Source organism: Adiantum capillus-veneris, chromosome 2, assembly GCF_014529385.1.
Source record: "Adiantum capillus-veneris isolate H3 chromosome 2, ASM1452938v2, whole genome shotgun sequence".
Lineage (NCBI taxonomy): Eukaryota > Viridiplantae > Streptophyta > Polypodiopsida > Polypodiales > Pteridaceae > Adiantum > Adiantum capillus-veneris.
The window spans coordinates 149,561,938-149,589,011 of NC_140932.1; the positions used below are offsets into that span (position 1 = coordinate 149,561,938).

General features: G+C 44.7%; 1 protein-coding gene across 1 annotated transcript in view; it reads left to right on the top strand.

Moving 5' to 3' along the window:
- The first annotated feature begins 3,100 nt into the window (after positions 1-3,100).
- The window catches only part of LOC147463842 (uncharacterized), a 128,736-nt gene continuing 104,762 nt past the window's right edge, over positions 3,101-27,074 (top strand). Inside the window, exon 1 of the mRNA XM_086491582.1 lies at positions 3,101-3,416. Coding sequence (XP_086347708.1) covers positions 3,162-3,416 — 255 coding nt within the window. The 5' untranslated portion in view covers positions 3,101-3,161. The remainder of the gene's footprint in view (positions 3,417-27,074) is intronic.

Below are 27,074 nucleotides of genomic sequence, written 5' to 3' on the forward strand. Positions count from 1 at the left end.
CAAAGGTTAGTGTTAAAAGTCCTTTGACCTTATTGAGATGCTTGTCATGCTTGAGAAGGTAGGGTTGTACTTGAGGTGGGAACCCAACCCAAGCTTGAGGGACTTAAGGACCGAGCTTGTGGTGAGAACTGGGCCCAAGGTTGAGTTGCTTGAGGTGTCACAAAAGTCAACACGTATCCCTAAAAGGAGGGGGCGAGCCATGCAAGTAGGGGGGGTGGTTGCTTGACCACTCTCTCTCCCAAAGGGCGCCCCTTGCTCAAGAGACAAGTAGGACACATGTCAAGCCCCTAGCTAGGTTACCCTCAAGGAGTGTCCAAAGCCTATTGGTTGATCCCTAGAGTGGTCCAATGATAATTTAGTTGAATTAATTAATTGCTTTTGCATTTATCAAGTCCTCTCTCTGAAAGGGGAAAGGGGGACACTTGTCCCAAGGCTACCCTTGTTGCTTGTTATGCTTTCTGCATGTGATTGAACAGGCTTGCAGGGGTCCAATAAGCTTCTTTCATGAGCTAGAAGAGGGGGTCGACCAAAGCAAGAAGGGGTCTAGCTTGGGGGGTATACTCTCCCACACACACTCACACACACTCTCATTGTGTGAAGTGCAAAGTGCAAGAGCTCCATTTCCTTCTCCAAGCTAGTAGAGAAGTTGAGAGCCTCACCAACACTCTTGGCTATGGAATGCAAATCCAACCAAGAACCATGCTTCAATGCTTAAGCTTGCCATCTTCTCCATCTTCATTACTATGCTCTTATGTATGCTAGCAAGAAGAGAGATGATAAGGGAGGAACTATTTCTTTCTCCTATGGAATGTTTCTTCTTCCTCTTCCCTACCATCATTCCCCACTAGCTCTCTCCACCTTCAAAGGTGTTTGAGGCCTTGGGACTGAGGCTTGGGATAGTTAATGCTTTTTACAAAGTTTATGTTATGCTCATGATGCATGAAGCTTTCTATCTTCATTGCATCACCTAGGTCACAAGGAACACAAAGATTGTATTGTACCAAGTCTCTCTTAATGGGAGAATCTATAATACAAATGCCTATCGGAGGGGGGACTGGCTCCACATAAATCCGGTCCTCAACTATTGCCATGTTCTCTAAACTCTCTCTCTTGCAAAAGTATTGTTCATGCCAAGTTAGCTAAGTACTATTTTTATGTTGCTACCATTTAATTAAGTTCACCCTCCAGGCTCACAAGGTAATCTCACAAAAATGCTTTCTCTAATTTTCCTAATTCTGCTACTCTCAAAGTTCATAGGCCATTTCCATTACACATCCAAACAACTTTCCATAAGCGAACCAATCATAGCGCCTTTCTCTTGTGCCTTCTTCTGGCAGACTCAATTAACTTTTGTGATTTAAATTATGAAAAAAACATCTTAAGAGACTTGAGTTATTTTAGGTTTTTTTCATTATCGTAGGGACATACTAGTAGAACACACATACAAATTCAAAGGGCGTTGGCCTCGTGGTAAAGGAGAGGGGCTTTACATGCAGTTCAACCCCTATGAGGGGCATGTGTAGGCAAAACCCGTAGTTTAGCTTGGCAAAAAGGAAAAAGAATAAAACAGAGTGATGAAATCATGCAGCCTGCCTATATGCCCCTGTCGTGAGCAAAGAGGACCCGTTAATTTAAAAGATACTCCAACAATCATTATGATTCCAAACACAAAATAATGTGTGACTCTTTAGCACATTTTGTGATTTTTTCTTGCGGCCACAAGTGTGGGATAATTACCTTCTCTCTCTCTCTCTCTCTCTCTCTCTCTCTCATAACAGGTCTTGAGTTCAACTCTCCTCGTCGGATAGATCTTTAAGGTCTCTTGGGATAGTTTCCTATGACGTTAAAATTCTCTTCTTCTCTCCCCCCCCCCCCCCCCCCCCCCCCCCCCCCCCCCCCCCCCCCCCCCTCCTTCTCTCTCTCTCTCTCTCAAAATTTAACATTAATAGACCATGACCAATGCTCCCAACAACAAATTGGATACTACAGATGGGCCTTGCATCCAAGTAAGTTATTTCTTGCCTTGGGAAGGCCCATCATTTAATGAGCCTATGGAGACGACTGTAAGCTGAGTGCAAGGGCGGCCACGAAGATGCATCTTAGCTTAGACGGTTGTAGCATTGCCTAGAAGGCAAAGTTGCACTTCAAGAAATATAATGCAAGCACCTTTAATTGCAAGGCACTCTATTGGAACTTTGGTGGAGCTCTTTAAGTAAGAGTGAAGCATGGTCCTCCTCTGTGTGGAGTAACTATTGGGCAGAGGTGCCATCCAATCCTTTATTGTCACTGTTGGGAAGGTAGCCATGATAGTTACAACTAATACTCAGGATACCAATATGAAGACAGTCTTTGTAGAAAGATGTTGATGGCTTTTATGGCACACATTTGCATATGAACAAAAAAAAAAGAAATATATGAACAAAATTTGATTAGAGATACTCAACACGATTGGTTATAATTATACATATATGGTGATGATGGTTCTGAAATATAGCTACAACATTGCATCTTACTCTAGCTATATCTAGAGAATCATCATCACCATATACACCATGTATAATTATTACCAATCATGCTCAATATCTCTAATCATCTTTTGTCCATTTACTTATTTGTTTGGGTGCGCAATTCATGAACCCTTGCTCAATGATAGTTACAATTGTGTAAGCTATGGTATATGCCACAAACCACCTACTTACAGATATATGTATGTGGTCCTAGGATTAACCTTTGATTTGCCTCCATACTAACCTTCTCTTAGAAAACATATATGACGCTCAATACTACATTGCTTAAAATATCTATGTGTGTGTGTGTGTGTCTTTCGTTAATGGTTCTCAATGTTCTGTATCATGTTGTGTTTGCCAACAAAAAATAGGTTAGGAACATGGAGGAGATGCTGTTTGCTTTTCTTCGAGGTAGCAATCTGCCATCTATATCAGAGATGGCAACATTGGTCGTCAGCTTGTTGGAGACCTACCTTTTGCCTTGGATCAGAGTGGGTGACCAATTTCACTCTCTTATCATTTTCACTTTCAACATATATTCATTAGCAAAAAGGGGAGGCATTTTCTCCCTCTGGGGCAGCAGGCTGCATACATAAATCTCTTGCCAAATGTACCAACCTTTGGAAGTGGTGTTCGTGGCGGAGGCTCTGAGAGATGTCTCATACGACTACATTCCTTCTTTCATCGCCACTTCCCTACAGGACAGCTACGTGTCTTTCTTCTCTCCCCACTTTCCGGGCGTCTCTCGAGAGAAAGAAAGGTTTTGGACCTCCCCAAACCCACAAGGAGAAGGGCCCTTCCAAGCAGCTGCAAGAGTCGCTCCAGGGAGCTTCTGCCGAGGGAAAGAAGGCCATCCTCCTGCATAATGATTCTCGCGAGCTGCAAAGCGTTGTCAAGTCTGTGGAGCAGGCGAGTCCATCCATTTTACTTGATTAGTGAAATTCAGGAACATATTTTGCGTTGCCTTGTCTTTCTTTCCTGGAGGATGCTTTGTAGTATTCCATTCTAATTTCCGCACAGCCACACTGTACCAGCGATGAAAAAGATGCAATGTTTGCATTGGTATCTAGCTGTTAAATGTGTGTCTTGTTGCGAGAGAGCTTGGGACACTTATGGGCTGTCGTATAGTGTTTAATGCAAAAGCATACTGTGGTGTTCTATTGATTGAGTGCCACTTTCTTTGTACAAGGAAGGGTAGGAGATGACTACAATGACAAGCAAAAGCAGTGCATTCATGTCAAAGTTAAGTCGCTGAAAATAATTCCAGCCTGGAAATGGATTATGCTCAGCATGTCTGGACATGGCTGCAGTCAATGACTGGAAACACTTGAAGTAGACTCAATATACCTATGTTACATACATAGGTCCTTCAGCCATTCAGGGCATACTCTAAATGCAACACACAACCCAATCGAGCAATGTGAATAAAGCAAAATTTGCACCACTCAATGATCGGTAGCCTAATAGAGGCTATTTGGAACCACATGATGTCTATATTGCCTGTCACAAGGCGGGCACCACGTGCCAAATAGAAGAGAACAGGCTGAACAGACTTTTAGCACTTCAATAACAACTGAACTGAAAGAGAGAGAGAGACGACACGCGACACAGAGTGGCGGAATTCCACCCCAGAGAGTATTGGCCCCAATCCTTGGCGCCCCTTTCGGTATTTCTTTATATTGCATCATCAAAGTACAAGCCGGTACTCAAGACTCTACACCTTCTCCAGGAAGCATGCCAGAGAATGAGCCCTAGCCTCATATTTAAACCCTTGGCCTAAAAAGCGATTTACATGAAAAGCTTTCAAACTCAAAAGCTTCTGGTCCAAAAAGCAATGCCAAAAGCTGCCAACGTAAATCACGGAAATCCGTACAGCCTGCCACGTCATCATGCCAACGCAATTTTCAGAAATCAGCCACGCTGTTGCAGTTTTAGGGTTAGGGTTTGCAGGTTTTAGGGTTTCAGCAGTTAGGGTTTCTGGAATTAGGGTTATAGAATTAGGGTTTTTGGTAAAAATTAGGGTTAGGGTTTTTTGCTCTTGGACAACCACGTCATCACTTTGTGACACTTCTTCTGTTGCTTGTTGTTTAGGCCCCTCGACCGGTAGCTCCGATAGGTCGACACGTCAGCAGTTTGTTACATTGCCAGTATCCATCTCCATCCAATCTAGCCCTCAAGCTGATCTCAAATCAAGGGGGGAGGGGAGGGGGACTACTTTTAAGTTTTGCTGAAATTCCATTGCTGTGTGTGTGTGTGTGTTTGTTTACATTCGGTTTACGGTTGGTCAAGGGGTGAAGGATGAAGAGGTGGAAGTCATTGTGGAAGAGAAAGCGGAGGAGGAAGGAGGCGAAGAGCACACAAGTGCAAATTAGAGAGGAGAAGAGCATGCCTCCATAGTGCGGACATTGATGTTGGTTAGAATGACCATTTTTTAGATAATTTTTTGGAGTATTCCAAAGGATTCAATTTATGCCAAGCGCTTGTTGGAGCAGGCTATGAAGAAAATATTCAAGCACTGTAAGGATTTGAGGACTTAGAACAATTCCTAGATCAAGGCTTCCGTAAAGAATACAAAATCCTCCAACGTCATGTAGACCTCACATTGTGAAGTTTTCGTCCGAGTTACGACCAGTTGATATTGTGCTAATTCTTTCTATCTTTTGTGGTGCGTATGCCCTATCAACTACCTTTTCTTTTGTGCTAATTTTTCCAATTTAACGCTTCTCTTAGTGCTAGGCTTCATTATGGCTGAGTCTGCCCTTGATCTCCGGAGTCATGACAGAAACTCAGCACGTTGAACTTTGTGTTGATGTATGCTCATATGTGTGTGCGTGTGGTGTGTGTTGTGTTTGGGAGCATCTGTTTGTACCTAGTTCTACACCCACTATTGGGCACTGATCACGTTAGTGGGGATGTCGTGGTATTTAGTCAATACTATGCATGATGGAGCTGATGGTTATATTGTCTCGTGGGTGACTACCATGACTGTCACAAAAATATGGAAGCGTAAACTGACGTTTAATTGCACTTCAAATACTCAAGAGAATTAGAGGGAGCGAGAAAACTTGACACTTCATTGGGGACCAGAAGATGGGCTGGTCCCCCCCATAAAGAGAATATCTTTATTACTAAGGGAGAATCTTTACAAGCACAGGAACTGGGCACACGCCCGTCCTCTATTCTTTCTTCTGTTCTGTTCTGACTACTGACTGAGAAAGTGTTTCCACTTTCTTACTGCTTAGGGGATTTCCCCTCTTCTGCGAGACTGGTTGGAAGCTCTCGAAAAGAGAGTCTATCTTCCGAAACAACTCATCGGAAGCTCTCACAGAGGAGAGTCCATCTTCCGTTATGTGTTGCCTTCATGCTCATTCCTTCATGCATCGAACACAAAAGAGAAACAAGCAAAATGCACACGCACATGCTTGCTGTAATTTTCTGCACATAACCTGAAATTCTTACCTGTGCGCACCCCTACGTCGAAACAGAGGTCTTCTTCGCGATGGAATCGCGCCAAACTTGATGTAGACTTAGGATAAGGAGAGAGAAGAGAATTTCTATGGCTGATCTGCTGAAAACAACCCTAATCGAGGTGATTAGGGGCTGAAAACAGAGAATTACAGCAGCCGCACTTTGCTAAGAGAGCGTCTACGGCAGCTTCTCGCGATGAAACTTCACCAGAAGGTGTCTATGACTGTGAGATCCCTTGTTCTTGACAATGGGAGCACAAGGCTACCACATATGTCGCAAGGGGCTGCTCTCAAGCTTCAATGGAGGGCTCCACCGCGTAGAGCACGCTCACATTAGGGGGGGTAGGTGCACTGCCAGCCCTGAAAATGGGGGAGGGGGGGCTCCTAAATAGCCATCAGGGAGAGGGGACGCTAGGAAGAGAGAGAGGGTGAGAGTGAGAGAGAGAGAGTTAGTTTGCATTGGTAAGTGTGCCACTTGGCACACTTACTTTAAAAACTTAAAAACCATTCAACTTTTGACTTTAAAAACTTCTAGCTTATTAATTAAAAAAATGTGCAACTAACTAACAATTGCTACCAATGATTCTTTTATGAGAACACCAAAGGTCTGCCGGCGCAATGCCGCACGGGCACTGCACCGCCTTTACCTGTTCACACTTGTCCGGCCGCTCGCCCGGGCACGGACCGTTAAATTTAATTTCACGAAATTTACCCTAAGGCTTTATTAGCTTTATTAGCCTTAGGGTCACTGTTCTAAGGACCCCATCTCATTCATGTGCTTGTACTGACGCGCGTATTTTTCTGAGCCTAAAATCTGAGGCTACTGCTTACCCCTTTCTGAAGACCCGATTTCCCAATCACTAGGGCTTCAGGGTAATTTCTGCTAAGGTCCCTCTGAGGTGTTCTAGCCCGCATTTAGGCTCACCTGAGGCCTTAGAACTGCTAGGTCTATTCTGGTGTGCACACAACTAATTAGATAATTCTTTTCTCGTAAATAAATTAATTATTTACAAAGTCTGACTTAGTTACAGTCTATACCTTGTACTTTCCTTCAAGGGTGAATCTGGGTATATCCTGGATTCATCTAGGTATATAAAATTAAGCCAAGCTTGATGCTTGGTAGAGTGATCCTTGAAGAGTGCTAGGCTCTTCTTCTTCTTAGTAGGCAAAAGGTAGGGTCGATATGAATCTCCTTCAAGGTAGTCAAGTAGAATATGTGGTCGTTTGGCCTCTCCTAAGCTAATTCTTTTGCCAAGTGGGCTGATTTTCCATTATGAGTTGTCCCATTCCTTGAGTGTAACCTTATCATAGCCTTCGAGAGCATTAAGCGGCCAATGAGGAAGGAGCCTTTGCTTGATGAGGATGATTTCTCGCTTATGAGTTGGAGTGGCAAGGTTGGCATTTGGTAGTCTTTGATCAGATCATCAGATTTGAGATACACAATATTTGCTGAACGTACGGTGTACCACCCGATACCCCCACTCTATGCACCCTTTCACTTCTCCACCTCGAATATTTCTCTAAGCTTCTTTCTTCTTCCGAGAACCTATGTTCTATAAACAAGAACCTATGTTCTATAACGCTCACTAGTAATGTCCTCTTGGATTGTAGAATCATGACGACCAAAGTCAAGCCCTACCAGAGATCTGATTGTGTCGATGGGTGCATCCAAGATAGATTCTTTGAATGTAGTAGCAAACTCGCTCCTTATATCTTGCATCCATATAAAGCTAAATATTTTACTTCTGTATGCCTTTTGAAAATTTTTGCTTGCCTCCCATGCATTTGTAGGAAGCGGATATGTAGAGCTTTGGTGCATCTTTATCACGTACACAACTCTCTCCATCCATGTAGAGTTACAAATGCAACCACCCCATACTTCAACGCCTTAAAGAAGCACAAGAGTGACTAAGGTGTCAAAGATATATTTCATGCAAGTCCAACATTTTCTCTCTTTGTTGACACATATTTTCAAAATCATAGTAGGCTCTCTTGGAAGGTTCAAGCCAATGCATGACACATTCACACTATTTGTGGGTGGTCGGAAAGTGAAGGCCAAGGTGCTTGACACATCATGCTCGTGTGGCTTGCAAGTTAGAACGTCGAGTCTAAACTTACATTCACCTAAATCTACTTGGAAATGTGTCAAGTCTACTTAAGCCATCTTTTGACCGTTTACAATGCTTTACATCCCCAAATTGACCTCATCCTATCTAGGTTCGGGTTCCTGCCAAAGTTTTATGCTCAAATTGCTTTCCTTTGTATGGGGGCCTGAACAAGGCACGAAACACGTAATTAAGGGGGGTGAACCGTGAGATTGAGAGGTAGACATAAGTGCATACCATGTAGCCAGAGTAGTGGTGTTCATCGGCTCATTCATTTGGATTGTAATATATTTTCCATTCTCTTTAAGGTTAAACTGCATGCTGAGTTGTTTTTTCAAATGTCTAGAGTGTTTAACAAGGTTTTCATGCCCACATCTAAGACCAAGACCTTGTTTTTAGCACTTATGCAAACCATATCCCATTCTTCTAGTCATTTTTCAATTTGACGATTGGACATAAGAAAGGTTCTCTTAATTGTTTGCGTGTTAGAAGGGAACGGTCTTGGTTAAATCTATGTATTTTTCCATTCTTTTGAGTTCTTAATCTAATCTACCCGTTGAACACAAAAGATTGTTAAAAAATTTAAAGTAAAGAAAAAAGGTATGTATACTTCTTTAATATGCTCTTTACAAGTTTTTTCTCCTAATAAAACCGATAAACAAGGTCTCTTCCGATTTCAAGATCACACCTCATAGCTAGTTGCAACTCTTATTGCATGCAACCGCTCTGCTTTACAAGTTAAATTGAGGTTGATAGTTCATTATGCATAAATTTCTGTGTGGATTTCAATAACTTAATAAAGCTATCTAGTGTCTTCTAGTTTCTTTAGTAAACCATTTTCTCCTCCGACAATCTTTAATGACACCTTTATTTATAAGACATGTTTTTCTTGTTTATTACAAGGATCCCAAATCTACTAAATTTATGCCAAAGAAGAGCATGAAATTGATTTTTGGCAGTGGAAAGAGGTGTTGGCACATCAGCTCCTTGAAAGAAGGAAAAGTCGTCAGTAATTAAGGATCCTATTGATTTGACAGTCTCAACCATCTATGGTTAGAAAAGCAGTTACATCCTCCACTACAAAGAAGAAAGGAGGTTCTAGTGGTCAAGCAGATCAAGACTTATTTTGTCACGTGTGCACTGCACTTGCGCCACGTCGACAAGCTTTTGCTATAATCTAGCATCAATCCTAGTTAGCTTAGGACCTAGCCTGGCACTTTGTGAGCCTCTCGCAGGACGTGCATGCCCATGCCGGTCATAGTTGCATACCCTCTCATGCCCATACCCTCGGGGCACCAATAGAAGGCAGAGGAGCAGTGACAGAGCCTCTTCAGAAGTACAAGCAGGACCAGCAAGGACAACGTTTTTCCCATCAGCCATCAGCATTTTCAGCATCCAGCCCAATTCTCACCGCGACTGCAGTCCTCGTCGCAGAGCCCTTAGCGTTTTCAATTTTCAGCCCATAGCCTTTTCAGCGATTTCAGTTTTCAGCCCATCGTCGTCCCCGGCGATAGCAGATCAGCCCACAGCCTCATTGTCATCATCGTCATCGTCATCGTCGCAGTACCAAGTACCTCAGCAACACCCATTAGTACCTCAACAACACCGCAATACAAGTCGTCGTCGTCGTCATCGTCGCTGTACCCCAACATCTAGCACCCCTTGCATATTGGCTTAGCTCTTGCCTAGCTTAGCGTAGGGATGTTCAGGACCTCCGTGTCCTTAGCATCCAAGTACCTATTGTACCCAACAGTACCAAGTGGCAAGTGCCCACAATACCAAGTACCAAGTACCTGCAGTACCCAGGCCTTAGCTTCGTCAGTACCCAACATTTGTAGCATCAAGTACCCCTTAACATCTCAACATCTCATCATTTAGCATCATTGTATGAGCATTTGTGCAAGAAATAAAGCAAGTACTTGCTGTGGCAACAAAGCAAGTACTTGCTGTGGCAAGGGGGCCCTTGAGGGTGGTTGGGACTCGACATTCCATGCTCTCTCTCTCTCTCTCTCTCTCTCTCTCTCTCTCTCTCTCTCTCTCTCTCTCTCTCTCTCTCTCTTTCATTCACTTCAGTTCAGTTCTTTGAAGTGAAGTAAGGTAACCTTGTGTTTGTGTGCGGAGTACCCGATCCGAGCTAAACCCTTAAAACACTTTCGCTGCAACTGACATTGGTATCAGAGCTTTGTGCGTGCTTCGACTTTGCGAACTCAAGGGAAGAACCAACAAGAACCCAAGCAGAATCAAGAACCCAAAGAACCTCTCTCAGTTTTTTTTTTTGTCAAAGAAGCTTTGCGTCCCTGCCCGGACTTCATAACCATTCCCCCCTTAGTCCAATGCACATTGGGCGCTCTCTCGTCTTCATCGCTATGTCTTTGAACAAAGATCAACATCGGATACACGAAAATCCAGATCTTGAATATCAATTTGCTTGCCTTTTATGCGGATATAGAAGGAGCTACCCTAACCCTCTTTTGCATTTGCATGCGCATGTAGCATGCGTCCTGTCACGTGCACATCTAACCCTATGTGTACGTGGACAAGCTACTTCATGACATAGGTTTAGTTCAGTTAGATCAGGAGGTGATCTGGCACTTTTGTGAGTCTGTTCGCAGACCGTGCATGTCCGGACACTTAGATTAGATGCATATCCGCTGGTTGCACACAACATGATCATCAGATTCCATCGAGCATTTTTACAGTGCATAGACCTATTTTTCCTATTTTTGACATTTTTCACTTATTATTTTTAAGTGACTTTTGTTGGGAACTGGGTAGGGCAAATTAGCCAAGCATGTTGTAAGGTGCAGCAGAAGTGAACGTTGAACTTTGCTCAAGATGAGTGCTCCGAACTGTGCTCAAGGTTCCTTTTACTTACGGAAGGGAGAGCCTTCCGTTCCTTTAGTGAGAGAGTGCAATAAACACAAACAAAGTGGATAAACACTGTGAATGAAGGTGCTGAGTCTGAGAGAGAGAGGGAGAAGAATACTACACTAGAATGTTGTCAAACCCTCCTCCGAAGGCCCCACTCTCTATGGCGAGAGTGGTCTACTTATGATTGCACAAATCTCTACAATGCTTGGACTTGCCGACGATGAGGATGACGACGAGACGGGCTGAAATTTGAAAATGCTAAGGGCTGAAATCTGCAAATCATTATCTGCTGAATTCTGACTCTATGTCGATGACAATGTTGATGACGACGGTACGACGACGACGCACTGAAAACGCAGATGTTGAATCTGCGCTTTCCGGGCTGAATCTGCAAACTTCGCGAGATTTGACCATGCGGCGAGGATTTGCTGCGAGAAGGTGAGATCTGCGAGGTTCAGGACTTGTTTTGCGGAGTGTCTATGCTGAAAACTGAAAACGCTGGTTTTCTTGTTGACTTGTCGCGACGGAACTGCAAAAACATTGGCTGTTATGTTGCTCCAAAAACGCTAGGCTGATATGGTGTTATGCGGGGAGAATCTGCTAACGCTAGGGCTGATCTGCTGTATCCTGTTGTCGCCAGGTTGCTGCAAGTGCAAAACGCTAGGCTGATCTGCAAATTGAAGGAAACACTGGCTGTTCTTGGTGCAAAACACTAGGTCTTGCTGCTGATACAAAAACGCTAGGCCTGCTGGGGCTCCTGCTGAGAAGGTGCCTGTTGAAGTGAGTTCCTGCTGCCTCTCCTGCTAGAAAGTGCCAGCTCTAGGTTTCTATATATACAAACTTAGTAAATTTGCCCTACCTAGTTCCCAACAAAAGTCACTTAAAAATAATAAGTGAAAAATGTCAAAAATAGGGAAAATAGGTCTATGCACTGTAAAAATGCCCCTGATGGGTTTTGATGGAAATCTGATGATCATGCTGTGTGCAACCAGAGGATATGCATCTACTCTTAAGTGTCTAGACATGCACGGTCTGCGAACAGACTCACAAAAGTGCCAGATCACTTCCTATTCTAGATTGACTTGACCGAACTGAATGTTACCATATACATGTGGTAGTGATGTGTGTGAACACACTAGGACCGCCGGGGCATTTTTTCCCTCTTTAGGAGGTTTTTTCCCCCGTGCATTGTATATACGCCCATCACTCTAGGGCTATCTATCTTTCCATTGCACACTAAGTAACACACTCGCTATTGTGTGCCTTGAGCTTCCTTCGTCTTCTCCAAGCTGTGTGTGCTTCTCTACAACCCTAATTCTACCAATTGGTATCAGAGCAGGTCAAGTCCTCCCGGGCTTAGTCGCCAGCTGCTCCAGCACATGCCTGCTAACTTTCTCTGATTTCAGTGAGCTTTGGCGAGCATTCGCAGGTCGACAAATTTTTTGGGAAGACTCAAAGAGCTCGGTCTGCTCAGAATTTTGATTTGGGCTCATTTCGGCCTCCGTTTCCACTACAGGCAGTACTGCACAGGCTATTTCGTCATTTTGTGCAGAATTTCTGTTAGTGCCGTTTTCTGCATAACAGGTGCCTTATAGTCTTCTATGGTTTGTGCTATATAGCACAAGTTGTTCCCGCTCCGTTTCTCCTATTTTCGGGCAGTTTTCACATCAGGTGTAGCATTTACCATGGCTGACAACAACAACACAGATGTGTTCAAGATGTTTGCTGTTGAGGACAGGTTGGATGGGGACAACTACCCTATGTGGGCTTATATGATGCAACATGTTTTTGTGTCAAAGGGTGTCTGGAACATTGTGCAGGGCATTGATGTACGTCCTGGTTCTGAGGATGTAGGCGATGTTGAGGATGTTGCAGGTCTTGCTGCAAGGATTGCAGCTGTTAGAGTTGTTTTGCCTACGGCAGAACAAGCTCGTTGGGATGCTAAGGATGCGCAGGCTCATGCATTGATTGCGTTGTCTGTGAAGCGCACCATTGTTCCTCACATCCGTTCAGCAAAATCTGCAAAACAGGCTTGGGATATTTTAGCAGGTCTTTATGTAAGCCGCAATGAGGCTAAAATTGCTTTGCTGCATAAAGAGCTGGAGTCGAAGATTATGCATGAGGAAGATGATATGGACACTTTCCTTGCTAGTGTCAAGGATATCAATGAGCAGTTTATTTCTGCATGTGAAGTCATTTCAGACAGTTCCCTTGTGCAGACTGTTCTTGATGCCTTACCAGATTCCTACCAGACTTTTGCTAGTACTCGGAGACTGATGACCCAAGGAAATCCAGAAGTTGTCAAGTTTGATGCATTATGCACATTGCTGTTGCAAGAGTCACTGTCCAAAAAAAACAGGACTAGACAGCGTGCAGTTGAACAGGCTTTTATTGCTTCTCAAAGAAAGGGTGGTAACAGCAATGCAGCCACTTCTTATGGTTATGCTGCGAGTGGCAAAAATTATGTTCCTAATGCTTCTGCTGGCAGTACTTCATCTCGCAATTCTGGTGATAAGGGCAAAAAGAAGATGCGTTGCCATTATTGTAAAGCCAATGATCACTTGATCAAGTCGTGTCCTAAGTTGAAGGCCAAAGAGGCTAAGAAGAAAGAGGGTGGTTCCACTGCAAATGCTGGTTCCACTACAAATGCAGCCATTGTTGAGTCTTTTGTGAAAGGAGACTGTGTTGCTGATGTTGATGCAGAATGGGCTTTTAGCGCAGAGTGCACTTACAATCCTGTTGTCCATGATGCATGCTTGTGAGTTGCTGCAGATTCACATGTGTGGTATTTCGACAGTGGTGCTACAAAGCACATTACCTCACATCGTGAATTGTTTACCTCTCTCGAGTCTGTCCCTCATGGGAATTCTGTCACTTGTGCCAACAACGCCTCTTATCCAGTTCAGGGAGTTGGAAAGATTGTGCTTACTGCTGCTAATGGCAGTTCTTTCACACTTGTTGATGCACTTTATGTACCTGGGATCAAGAAGAATCTCTTGTCTGTATCCGCACTTGCTAGACTTGGACTTGTAGTCAAATTTGTGGATGACAGATGTACAGTTCATGATCTCAGTTTTGGTGATGAAATTGTTGCATCTGGGCTTTTGTGCCGTGGGTTGTATAAGCTCACTTTGTATGACAAGTGTGGACAAAATTTTGCAAATGCTGTTGCAGATTCAAGGGCTATTTCAGATGCAAACTTTGACATGCACGTTTTGGTCATCTGAATTTTGCCAGTTTGCTGCGTTTGCAGAAATCTGATATGGTTGCTTCTTTGCCGCCTCTTGAAGCACCCGTCAAACATGTTTGTGAAGGCTGTATTTTGGGTAAGATGCAACGTTCTAAGTTTCCAAAGGATGGTTAAGTTTGGGCCACATGCAGGTTGCAGCTTGTGCATAGTGATGTTTGTGGGCCCATGCAAACTCCGTCCTTGGGCAATTACCTGTACTTTGTGACTTTCATTGATGATTACTCCAGGCATGCATGGGTATTTCCGCTTAAAGCGAAGTCCGAAGTTTTTATGTGCTTCAAACAATTTCTGGCTATGGCTGAAAATGTCTCGAAATGTACTATGGGCACCCTCCGTTCCGATCGAGGGGGGGAGTACATGTCTCATGAATTTAATGCATTTCTTGCTAGTCGTGGGATAAAACACCAATGTACAGTGCCTTATACACCTCAGCAAAATGGTGTTGTTGAGAGAAAAAACAGGTCACTGACGGAAATGGCACGATGTATGGTCAAAAGTCAAGCTTTATCGCATTCTTTTTGGCTTGAGGCCATCATGTGTGCCACTTATGTACTTAATAGGTGTCCTACGAAAGCTTTGCAGTCTATTACTCCATATGAAGCATGGCATGATAGAAAGCCTTCTATTGAGCACATGCGTGTTTTTGGCTGTTTGGCATATGCTTTGGTGCCACAAGTGCAACGCAGAAAATTGGATGATAAGGCTGTCAAATGTATTTTTGTTGGTTATAGTGCTGAAAGCAAAGGTTACAGGTTGTGTCATCCGCAAACAAAACGTATTCTGGTTTCTCGGGATGTAGTGTTTGTGGAAGATTCTGTTCAGCCCTTGCTGTCATGTACTAGAGACAGTAATGTAAGCTCACAGGACATTTATGACACTTTGTTGCTTCTTTTCAGTGGTGGAAATACGAATGTAAGTTCCAATGAGGCAAATGTACAGTCTATGGGGGTTTCTGAAAATGTTTTAGATCAACCTATTACTGATGCAGATGTACATGATGTACTTGATGAGGAAAGGGCTGAAAATGAGCAGGCTAGAGGTATGCCAAAATGGCTGGTGCACACTTTGCGTGACAGTAAATTGGATGCACCTTTGTCTAGTCGTACTCGTTCAGGCTCTCGCCATGCATCTTATGCATCTGATTGTTATGCTTTGGCTGTGTCTAGCTTACATGATGTTGAGGAGCCTCTGACTTTTGATAAAGCACAGAATTCAGAAAATTGGATGGCTGCCATGCAATCAGAATATGATGCACTTATAGAAAATGACACATGGACTTTATGTGATTTGCCTCCTGGCAAAAAGGCCATTGGTACGAAGTGGGTTTACAAGTTGAAACGCAAGCCGGATGGTGAGATTGATCGCCATAAGGCTCGACTTGTTGCAAAGGGTTATGCACAGCAAAAAGGCATAGATTATGAAGAGACTTTTGCTTCCACTTGTTGTATGACTACTGTGCGTTTTCTATGTGCATTGGCAGCTCATTTTGGTTAGGATGTACATCAATCAGACATTGTTACTGCTTTCTTTAATGGTGACATATTTGAGGAAGTTTATGTAACGCAGCCTCGCGGTTTTGTCATAAAAGGACAAGAGGACAAAGTGTGCAAATGTAACAAGGTTTTGTATGGGTTGAAGCAATCTCCTCGTGCTTGGTATGAGAAAGCTGACACTCATTTGGTCAAACAAGGCTTTCGTAACAGTCCAACAGAAAGCACATTGTATGTAAAGCGTGAGGGTGATGTATTTCTCATCGTGGTTCTTTATGTTGATGAATTGCTGATCACTGGACCAAATGAGAGACATATTGCTGAATTTAAGGCTGATTTGAATGCTACTTTCAAGATGAAAGATTTGGGGCTGTTGCATCATTATTTGGGTATACAGTTTAAGCAGTGTGATGGGGTATTGCCTTGTGTCAGAAAAGTTACATAGAGACATTGCTATGTAAGTTTGGACTTGAGGATTGCAAACCTATTGCCACTCCCATGGAAACTGGTTTGAAATTGAGTCTACATGATGCTGGCGATCCTGCAGATGTCACTCTTTACCAAACTGCTGTTGGCTGCCTCATTTATGTATGCAACACGAGGCCGGATATTCAGTTTGCAGTCTCACAGGTCAGCAGATTTATGCATAGCCCAGGGTCTAAGCATTGGCAAGCTGTTAAGAGGATTTTCCGCTACCTTAGTGGCACTTTACATCTTCGCTTGTTTTATCCCAAGGGGGGATCATTGCCGCCAGACTTACATGCTTTTTCGGACTCAGATTGGGCTGGTTGTTTTGACACGCGAGTGTCCACAAGTGGTTTTTGTTTCATGCTTGGCAGTTCATGTATATCATGGTTGAGCAAGAAGCAACCTACTGTGGCCACTTCGAGTTGTGAGGTTGAGTACAAGGCAATCTTCACAGCTACGGTTGAGTGTGTATGGCTTAGACGCCTTATGGCTGATTTGGGTGTTGGACAGGACACTGCCAACACTATCTACACTGACAGTCAGAGCGCATTGGCAGTTGCGAGGAACCCAGTTTTTCATGCTCGCACAAAGCACATTGAGGTGCATTACCACTATGTCAGAGAGGCTCTCAGCAGGAGAGATCAGCTTGGCTTATGTGCCAACACAGGACAACCTTGCAGATCTTTTCACAAAGGCATTGTCTCGTGAGAAGCTTGAAGCTTTCCGCAAAGCTTTGGGCTTACTCCCCTTTGTGGACTGATCCTGTCCTCAGGGCATGGCACTTCCCTTTACTCATGTGCCAGCTCTCGTTCACCGCATCACTCCAGGGGAGATTTGTTACCATATACATGTGGTAGTGATGTGTGTGAACACACTAGGATCGCCAGGGCATTTTTTCCCTCTTTAGGAGGTTTTTTCCCCCGTGCATTGTATATATGCCCATCACTCTAGGGCTATCTATCTTTCCATTGCACACTAAGTAACACACTCTCTATTGTGTGCCTTGAGCTTCCTTCGTCTTCTCCAAGCTGTGTGTGCTTCTCTGCAACCCTAATTCCAACACTGAACCCTTGTCATGCTGTAGCTTGTCCATTGATACATAGGGTTGGATGTGTCACGTGACATCCCCTCCTTTTCAAAGTGAGGTATTGGTACCAAACTGTATGGCGACGAGAGAGATCGCCAACAAGATCCGGAATCCTGGAAAGGACTCTTCGTCGGCCCACTCTGATATGTGGGTCGTGCGATACTTGAACTTCATAAAGGTCTTCAATGCTTGCTTCTTTGGGCCGCGCCGAAAGCGACAAAGTCTTCTGTGGCTCCTTCAATGCTTCAACTTTGTTTATGGACGTAAGTTCACCTTCTTCAAGAATCTCCAAGGTTGAAAATTCCTGAAACCACTTCCAACACAAAGACATGAACATACCCATTCCATGTAAAGTGACTGGAAAAACACTACTCCTTCGAAAAAACTGCGCATGCAATGCAGATGAACATAGAGACGGAGTGCCAAACCGTTGATCAAACACATGCAAAACATGGATTCCAAACTCATCTTTCTGATCTAAATCAATCAACTGTGGCAAAGCACAATAGACATGCCGAGGCTTGATGCTCAATTCTTCTTGTGATCTTTCTACGACTGTGTCATGCCAAGGAAGAGACATTGAATGTGACTTCCTAGAATGCAAACATTTCATCTTGCTATGAGAAATCCGCATACATCCGTGCTCATCCATGAGTGAATCGTGCTCAATGTACAATATGGCATGCCTAGGAAAAGGAGTCCAGTAAAGATGCTGACTAAAATACAGGAAACGATCACGAATGAAACACTCGACAAATGCGTGCTGACTAATCATTTGAACACATAGTACTTTTTGTGGGGGTTCTGTGGACCTAGGCTCGAGAGCCAAGATCGGTTCTTCCTGAGGGGGATCTTTGAACCTAGACTCGAGAGCCAAGATCGGTGCTTCGTGATTGATCGTCTCTGCAATGAGGTTAGCTTCACTAGAGAAAGTATCAACTAACACATCATCCTTGTGAACAATCACATCATCTTCATGCAAATCATCATGCTTGTGAGAAATCACATCTTAATCAGGCAAATCATCATGCTCATCAGTATCATGCAATTCATCATGCTTGTCATTATCATTCAAATCATTATGCAAATCATGTAATTCCTGTGTGTCTTGCTTTGGAAAAGAAGAGACTGTGAGAGAGTCTCCTTTTCCTGATCCTTTGCAATCTGTGCCTGCACACTAGAAAAGAGTCGGAACAACTCTTGCATCTGTTGGGCTCTCTGTTCGGCCGCCAAGCGCGCTTGCTCTCGCTCACGCTCAAAGTCGGCCTTTCTTTCTGTTTGTCTCGCTTCACGTTCTAACTTCATGTCCATCATCATCATGTCGAAAGCCTCCATAGGAGTTAGTGCAATCCTTGGCGTAGATGGGGAAGGGGGAGGGTCGGAAAAACCTCTTGGTGGGGAAAACTCTTTTCACCACTCCCATGCTCACCACCTCCATGCGAAGTATCCATTTCGCTTTGGGTGATGACCATCCACTGAAGTCGTGGATTCTTGTGGTCTTGGGTTCTTAACTTCACGAGGAACTTGGGTTCTTGGGGTCTTGGGTTCTTGGATTCTTGGGGGTCTTGAGGTTCTTGAGGGTCTTGGGGTTCTTGAGATTCTTGCGGTTCTTCTTTCGCTTGCAATCTGTGTTAGAGAAGGATCTTCTCTTCACCCGAGTTCTGCTCTTTTCCGCGGGCGCACCCCTTAGCGGCCTTGCGCTCACACCAAGGTTGCTTTTTCCCACCTCACGTCGATTTGCCGGCCGCTAAGTGCATGGTCCGCTCTCATTGAGTGAAAAGAGGCACAAGGGGAGGCTGGACAAGCCCTTCTTTCTTGGGTTTCTTGTCACTCTTCAAAAACACGATTAGGAATCGGCACGCCCAAGAGGTCTTGGGTTACGTGCCACTGCAACAAGCAAAAAAAAATTATGTGGTTCTTTCCTTGAGTGATACGGAACACTGCCAAAGCTTTGATACCAATGTTAGGTGGAGCGGAAGTGAATGTTGAACTTTGCTCAAGATGAGTGCTCCGAACTGTGCTCAAGGTTCCTTTTACTTATGGAAGGGAGAGCCTTCCGTTCCTTTAATGAGAGAGTGCAATGGACACAAACAAAGTGGATAAACACTATGAATGAAGATGCTGAGTCTGAGAGATAGAGAGAGAAGAATACGACACCAGAATGTTGTCAAACCCTCCTCCGAAGGCCCCACTCTCTATGGCGAGAGCGGTCTACTTATGATTGCACAAATCTCTACAATGCTTGTACTTTTCGACGATGCCGACGACGACGAGACGGGCTGAAATATGATAATGCTAAGGGCTGAAATCTGTAAATCTTTATCTGCTGAATTTTGACGTCTATGTTGATGACGATGGTACGGCGACGACGCGCTGAGAACACAGATGCTGAAATCTGCGTTTTCCGGGCTGAATCTGCAAACTTCGATGGATATGACCGTGCGGCGAGGATCTGTTGCGAGAAGGTGAGATCTGCAAGGTTCGGGACTTGTTTTGCGGAGTGTGTATGCTGAAAACTGAAAACGCTGGTTTTCTTGTTGACTTGTTGCGACGGAACTGCAAAAATGTTGGTTGTTATGCTGCTCCAAAAACGCAAGGCTGATATGGTGTTATGCGGGGAGAATCTGCTAATGCTAGGGCTGATCTGCTGTATCCTGCTGTCGCTAGGCTGCTGCAAGTGCAAAATGCTGGGCTGATCTGCAAATTGAAGGAAACGCTGGCTGTTCTTGGTGCAAAACGTTAGGCCTGCTGGGGTCCTGCAGAGAAGGTGTGTTGAACTGAGTTCCTACTGCCTCTTCTGCCAGAAAGTGCTGGCGCTAGGTTTCTATATATACAAACTTAGTAAATTTGCCCTATGTCACGGGGACGTGGCAATTGTTAACTATGTCACGAGGACGTGGCAACTGCTAACTTTAGTTGTTGGTTTCTTTCCAATGGGTTTTGTTTTATTTTTGAGACCCTCTTCTTGAAGTAGCAAACGGTCGGACATTGTATGGCCAATGTGAACGATAGTTTCACCCGCAGATGGGTAGTGGTCGGTACTGGAATTCGTACAGTAAGAGGATGTCTAGGCTCAGAGCAAGATCATATAGGTCCCCCTGTCGCACTTAGCAAGCTGGTGGATACTAGGAAGTGAACTCAATAAACGCCTAAAGTCAAGGTGTGACTACCAACAGAAAGTATCCGACAGTTGGGCCACATTGCACTTTTGGATGCGGTCCCAATGAGGATAGATGGTCAGATGACCACAGGGAGCCCAACGGAATCGTTTCCTAAAATTTTAGGGAACTGCTATTTTGGGCCACGAAATGTGTTCGCGTCATTACCTCCGGTATGACTAGGGGAACATTTTACAACTCTGCCGCGAAGTCAATTGGGCGACTAGTTGGGAGATTTTTAAGTGGCGGACCCGAAACGGGAAAAATGCTTGTAAATGCGCCAAGTGGCACATTTCTATGCACTTGTCTCACAAAGGAAGAGTTGGCGCTGAATTTTAAGCTGAGAGGAGCCTCATTTTGAATCTGCCACAAGTTAAGAGCTATGGAGTGCTTCCTTTCCCCCTTATGTACAATGCGGTGCCAGGAGTGATGCCCTGCACGCTACGCACTACTCTCTCTCTCCCCTACGAGCAATATGTTATGCCCCACTAGTGGGCTTTTCATTTGACCAATGTACAATTATGTGGGTTCATGTGCGATTGCCAAGGCAAGAGCCTCTTGCACAGGTACTGGATTAGCTAACGACTAATCCCTTGCTGGTATAGGTGAATTCGGAAAAATTTCACGTCAAAAATCTCGTCCGATTCAAAGGGCAAGTAGCCCTACAGGTGCGGGAGCTCGAGGTCTTGCTACAAATGCGACCGGCACGCGAAACGGAGCCCAAAACAGGGAATTACAGCCTGCTGTGTATTTTTGCAGGTTTAGGGTTTCGGCCCTAAACGGACCCTAATACCCCAAGGAGGTTCGGGGACGCGAGGGGACTGCTGTACAGGTGATCTGGTGCATTTTCGGGGCAAAACACAGAGAATTCAGCGTGCTGCAGATTCTTGCCAGGTTTTGCAAAGTGTCCGTATGTGTCGGGAAAGTCATCTATTGCGTGGGGATACTGACTGTGAAGCGTCCTAGTGCAGTTATGCTACCGAAATCGGGCAAGAACAGGTGTTTCGTAGCCTAGATTGTGCGGGGCAGCTTGTAGGAGATCACAGGTTTTATTCCCTCTGTTAAAGAATAAAGAAATACCGAAAGGGCGCCAATTTTGGGGCCTACAGGTTGTCGGCGTCTGCTCGGAGCATTCTAGCTTCCGAGCCGTGTGTGTGTACTTAGGTGTTAATCCTCGTTACAGGTTACCTTTGCAAAGTACTCTGTGTGTGTCTAAAGTAAAGAATTTCGGGTGAAAGCCAATGCCTACCGCCCTACGGGCCGTGTCGGGATATCAATCACTTTTTCCTTAAAGAGTGAGCCTGGATTGTTTTGGGTAAAGACACAGAGTGCAGGAACGCGGGATTACACTATGGCCGACAAGGGGAAGGGCATTGTGGAAGAGGGTTCCTCTTCAAAGGACAGGCAGGAGATCCCTATGGTTTTCGAGATTGGCGAGAGCTCACGGCCACGTCAGTCTGTACCTCCTGTCAATGTGAATGTCCCTCCAGTAGTACAGGGCTTTATGACTGGGCAACTTGAGGATGATGCGTTCAAGACTCAGTTAGTTGCCGCGGTGAATGTCTTTTCGCAGCTGGTGCAGAATCCAAGGTTTATGGAGTTCTTGCAAGCGCCACCAGTGCAACAACAAAATAGGCAACCTACGTCGCGTACGGAGCTTGTTGATGCTCAAGCCCAGGTACTTCATGCGGCTCAGGAGGAAAGGGAACACTCGCATGTTGTGGAGTCAGGGGCTCCAAAATAGGCCTCTCCTATGCCTGAACAGGTGGCTAGAACACCTATTCCACAGGTTATGCCAGTTCAGCCCGCCACCTTTCAGAGCCAGCATGCTGTTTTGAATGGACAGGGAACTGGATACCAGGCTATGCACTCAGTTTTTCCACCACCCAGTGCCCACGGTACATCCTGGGTATTTCAGGGGTGGATCAATGTTCCAGAGTATGGCTGGTTATGTACCTGGAAGTCAGCCGTACATGCCAGGAACAATGTTCGGGGGTATGCAAGGTATCATGCCAAACCCCATGTATGGTAGTATCGGCATGCAGTAAGGTTTTCAGAGCAACCACGGCCAGTTTGGAGTGCCATAGGGTCATTTTGGCATGGCTGGTTTTTTTGGACAGCAGCCAGATATCGCACCTCTGACGCAAAATGTGAATGGTCAAGATGTGCTGATCATGCCTACTACAGTGCCCATGTTGCAGACCATTCCGTATGACAACTTGGAGGCACTAGAGAAGCCGAAGGCTTACAAAGAAGGTGGTGCAGCTGTAAAGTTCAGTACCTTCAGTGGTTTCGAGGATAAGACAAAGGCCCTCACTTTCCTTCAGCAGTTTGATACAGCTTATGCGAGAGGGAATTTTACAGAGGCCTCGAAGGTCAGGAAAGCTACCACTTTCTTAAAGGACAATGCACTTACATGGTGGACGACATTGTTAATGCAAGGACGGGCACCCGCCACTTGGGTTTACTTCAAGCAAATGTTTGCATCTGCTTGGCTATCAAATGAATTTGAAGGTCAGGAAAGCTGTCACTTTCTTAAAGGACAATGCGCTTACACGGTGGACGACATTGTTAATGCAAGGACAGGCACCCGCCACTTGGGTTTACTTCAAGCAAATGTTTGCATCTGCTTGGCTATCAAATGAATTTGAAGCCGACGTCATGACAGATTGGCACTAGCTTACTTCAGCTTCGTGCAAGAGCTTGCTGGAGTACAATAGGAGGTTTTGTAAAGCGTTACTCTCAGTGACCTCCTATAGATTTGTGCCATTGACAGAGCAGATAGAGAAGTACTGTTGTGGGCTGCCTAGAGGGCTTCGCGATTCTGTACCAAGAACAGAGTGGCTACCCTCACTCAGCTTATGGAAGTTGCGACCACTGGTCTTGCCTTGTTGAAAGGAGATGATAGTGGATTTCCGAGCAGCGACAAAGGAGGGCAGCAAAAGAAAAGTTCAGCGAAGAAGCCCTTTGTGAAAATGGCTCTTGATGCGTCACAGGGGTTAGAAAAGGCCACCAAAGACAAGGATTCAGCCGGGACTTCTGGAGCGCAGGCAAAGAAACAGAAAAGGAAGCCTTTTGTGCGCAATTCGCTCGAGGAAAAGAAGGTCCTAATGGCTGAGAACAAATGCTTTATATGCGAGCAGCCTGGTCACTTTTCTACCAATTGTCCACAAAGGAAAAGACCAGCTGACTCAGAGGATAAAGAAGACAAGAAAGGCAAGAAGCCTAACCCACGGTAGGTTTAGTGCCAGACATGGTGGGTGACAGGCCCAGCACAGATGCCAGTGAGTTATGCAGGGCATGGGGTAAAGTTAGGGATCAAATGGCACTCATGTTCTTTGATCCAGGTGCCAAAGCCAACTTTATCTCACCAGAGTTAGCTATGAAGCTGGGCATCAGAGCTGAAGAGATGGGGTACACAACAAAGGCAGGATTGGCATGTCTTGGCTACTTAGAGTGTGTTACTCCCATCATTGGAAAACTGCGTCTGCATATTCAGTCGTATGTGGACACAGAAGAGTTTTACATCATGCCGCTGGAAGTTTGTGACGCCTTGTCGGGGATCCCGTGGATGTTCCGAGTGCATGGAGTCTTGGATGCCTACAACAAAAAGATGAGTGTAGAGCATAGGGGCAAAATTCACATCTTGGATGTAAAGCTTAAAGGAGAGTCAGTCCCTATTGTATCTGCTTCTGCTATCACTTCTGTAATAAAGAATTATCTTTCTGTGTACTTGATTTTTGCACGTGATGTCTCAGATAGTGATCAGTCAAATTTATCTATGTTAGATAAAGAAAGGTCAGCATTTTTGCAAAAGTTTAGTGACTGTTTTTTTGATTCATTACCGCAATTGCCGCCGGAGAGACCTGAGGACCATCGGATAGATTTGGTGCCAGGGTGTAGCCCACCAAATAGACCTCCCTACAGGGTTAGTGCAGTGCAGCAGAAAGAGATTATGGGCCAGGTTGAGGAGTTATTAGAGAAGGGGCTGATTCAGCCTAGTTCTTCACCCTTTTGCTCCCCAGTGCTCCTAGTGCAGAAGAAGGATGGCTCATGGCGCATGTGTATTGATTACCGTGCGTTGAATAAGAATACCATCAAGAATAGGTTTCCTATTCCTAGATTTGATGATATTCTCGATCGTTTAGAGGGTGCTGCAATTTTCAGCAGGATAGACCTTAAGAGTGGGTACCATCAGATTCGTATAAGGCCAGAGGATGTGCACAAGACTGCGTTTAGAACGACATTTGGTCTTTATGAGTTTCTAGTGATGCCGTTTGGGCTAACAAATGCTCTTGCCACGTTCAACAGAATGATGGACTCGATTTTCCGCTCCCATCAATAGTTTGTTGGGACGTTCTTCGATGACATGATAGTGTATTTGAAGAATGAAGAGGAGCATAGGTGCCACTTGACCATTGTGTTCGAAGAGCTACGCAGTCACAGGTTACTTGTCAATCCTAAGAAAAGTGAATTCTTCCTCGAAGAGATCCACTTTCTTGGCCACAGTCTCAAAGGATGGTGTTAGAATGGATCCCGCAAAGGTCGTAGCTATCAAGACATGGTCAGACTTGAAGACTGTGCACGATGTCAGAAGCTTCTTGGGATTGTGTTCCTACTATAGAAGGGTTATCAGAAATTTTGTAGAGATAGCATCGCCTCTTCACGCTTTGCAAAAGAAAGAGGTCACTTTCAGATGGACCCAAAAAGAGATTTCAGCTTTTAGTCTCTTAAAGGAAAAGGTGACTTCAGATCCAGTTATTGTTTTGCCAGATCTCAGGAAGTCATTTGTGGTCCAGTGTGACGTGTGTGGCAGTAGCATCGGAGCAGTGCTAATGCAAGATGGACGGGTAGTAGCTTATGAAAGCCGAATTTTGCAAGGGCCAGAGAGGACTATGCAAGTCTATGAGAAAGAGCTCTTGGCTGTGATTCATGCGCTTTCTAGCTGGAAGCACTACCTCTTAGGTGCTGATTTTGTTGTCCAAACAGATCATCAGACCTTGTGATACTTCTTGACACAGTCAAAGTTATTCGAAAAGCATATGCGATGGGCAAACATTCTTTCCATTTTCCACTTCCAGATTATGCATGTGGAAGGCAAGAAGAATGTTGTGGCTGATGCGTTATCAAGAAAGCCACAAATTTCAGCTGTGTCAATTCCTTATCATCATGAGTTAGATGACATGAAGGAACAGTATACTGCTGATGAAGATTTTGCAAGGATCTTTGAATAGTTACAAGAGGGGCAACATCACGAGCACTACCTCCTCAGAGATGGTTTTATGATGATGCATGGCAGACTTTGTGTCACTAGGCCATTGCGACATAAGGTTCTCGTCTTCGTTTCATCCACAAACTGATGGACAGTCAGAAGAGGCTAATTCTACTTTCTTAGATCTGCTGAAATGCTATGTATCAGATAATAAGGGCAAGTGGGCTCCCTTGTTTCTCTTTTCACTCATTGAGAGCGGACCGTGCACTTAGCGGCCAGCCAATCGATGTGAGGTGGGAAAAAACAACCTTGGTGTGAGCGCAAGGCCGCCAAGGGTGTGCCTGCGGGAAAAAGAAGAGCTCCGGTGAAGAGAAGATCTTTCTGTAACATAGATTGCAAGTGAAAGACGAACCTCAAGAACCTCAAGACTCAAGATCCTCAAGAACCCAAGAACCCAAGTCCCTCGTGAACTTAAGAACCCAAGACTTCAGTGGATGGTCATCACCTGAAGCAGAATGGATACTTCGCATGAAGGTGGTGAGCATGGGAGTGGTGAAGAAGAGTTTTCCCCACCAGGAGGTTTATCCGACCCTCCCTCTTCCCCATCTATACAAAGGATTGCACTAACTCCTATGGAGGCTTTCAACAAGATGATGATGGACAGGAAGTTAGAGCGCGAAGCAAGAAAAGCAGAACACAAGGAAAGAATGGCAGCCATAAAGCGTGAACACCAAGAAAGAAGAGCCGAATTGGATCGCGAGCGCGAGCAAGCGCGCTTAGCTGCCGAACAGAGAGCCCAACACATGCAAGAGTTGTTCCGACTTTTTGCTATTTTGCAGGCACAGATTGCAAAGGATTAGGAGAAGAAAACTCTCTCAGTCTTGTCTTCTCCAAAGCATGACACACATGATTTGCATGATAATGATAAGCATGATCAAGATGTGATTACTCATAAGCATGATGATTTGTAGGAAAAAGATGTGATTGTTCACAAGGATGATGGTTTAGTTGATGCTTTTTCTAGCGAAGCTAACCTCCTTGTAGATTCGATCAATCACGAAGAACCGATCTTGGATTTCGAGTCGAGGTCCATAGAACCCCCACAAGAAGATTCGATCAATCACGAAGAACCGATCTTGGCTCTCGAGTCGAGGTCCAAAGAACCCCCACAAGAAGTATTATGTGTTCGAATGATTAGTCAGCATGCATTGTTCGAGTGTTTCATTCGTGATGCTTTCCTGTATTTTAATCACCGTCCTTATGTGATCCCTTTTTGTAGGCATGCCATATTGTACGTTGAGCACGATTCACTCATGAATGAGCACGGATGTATGCGGACTACTCATGGAAAGATGACATTTTTGCATTCAAGGAATTCACACTCCGTCTCTTCCTTGGCATGACACAGTATACGAAAGAGCACAAGAAGGATTGAGCATCAAGCATGGGCATTTTCATT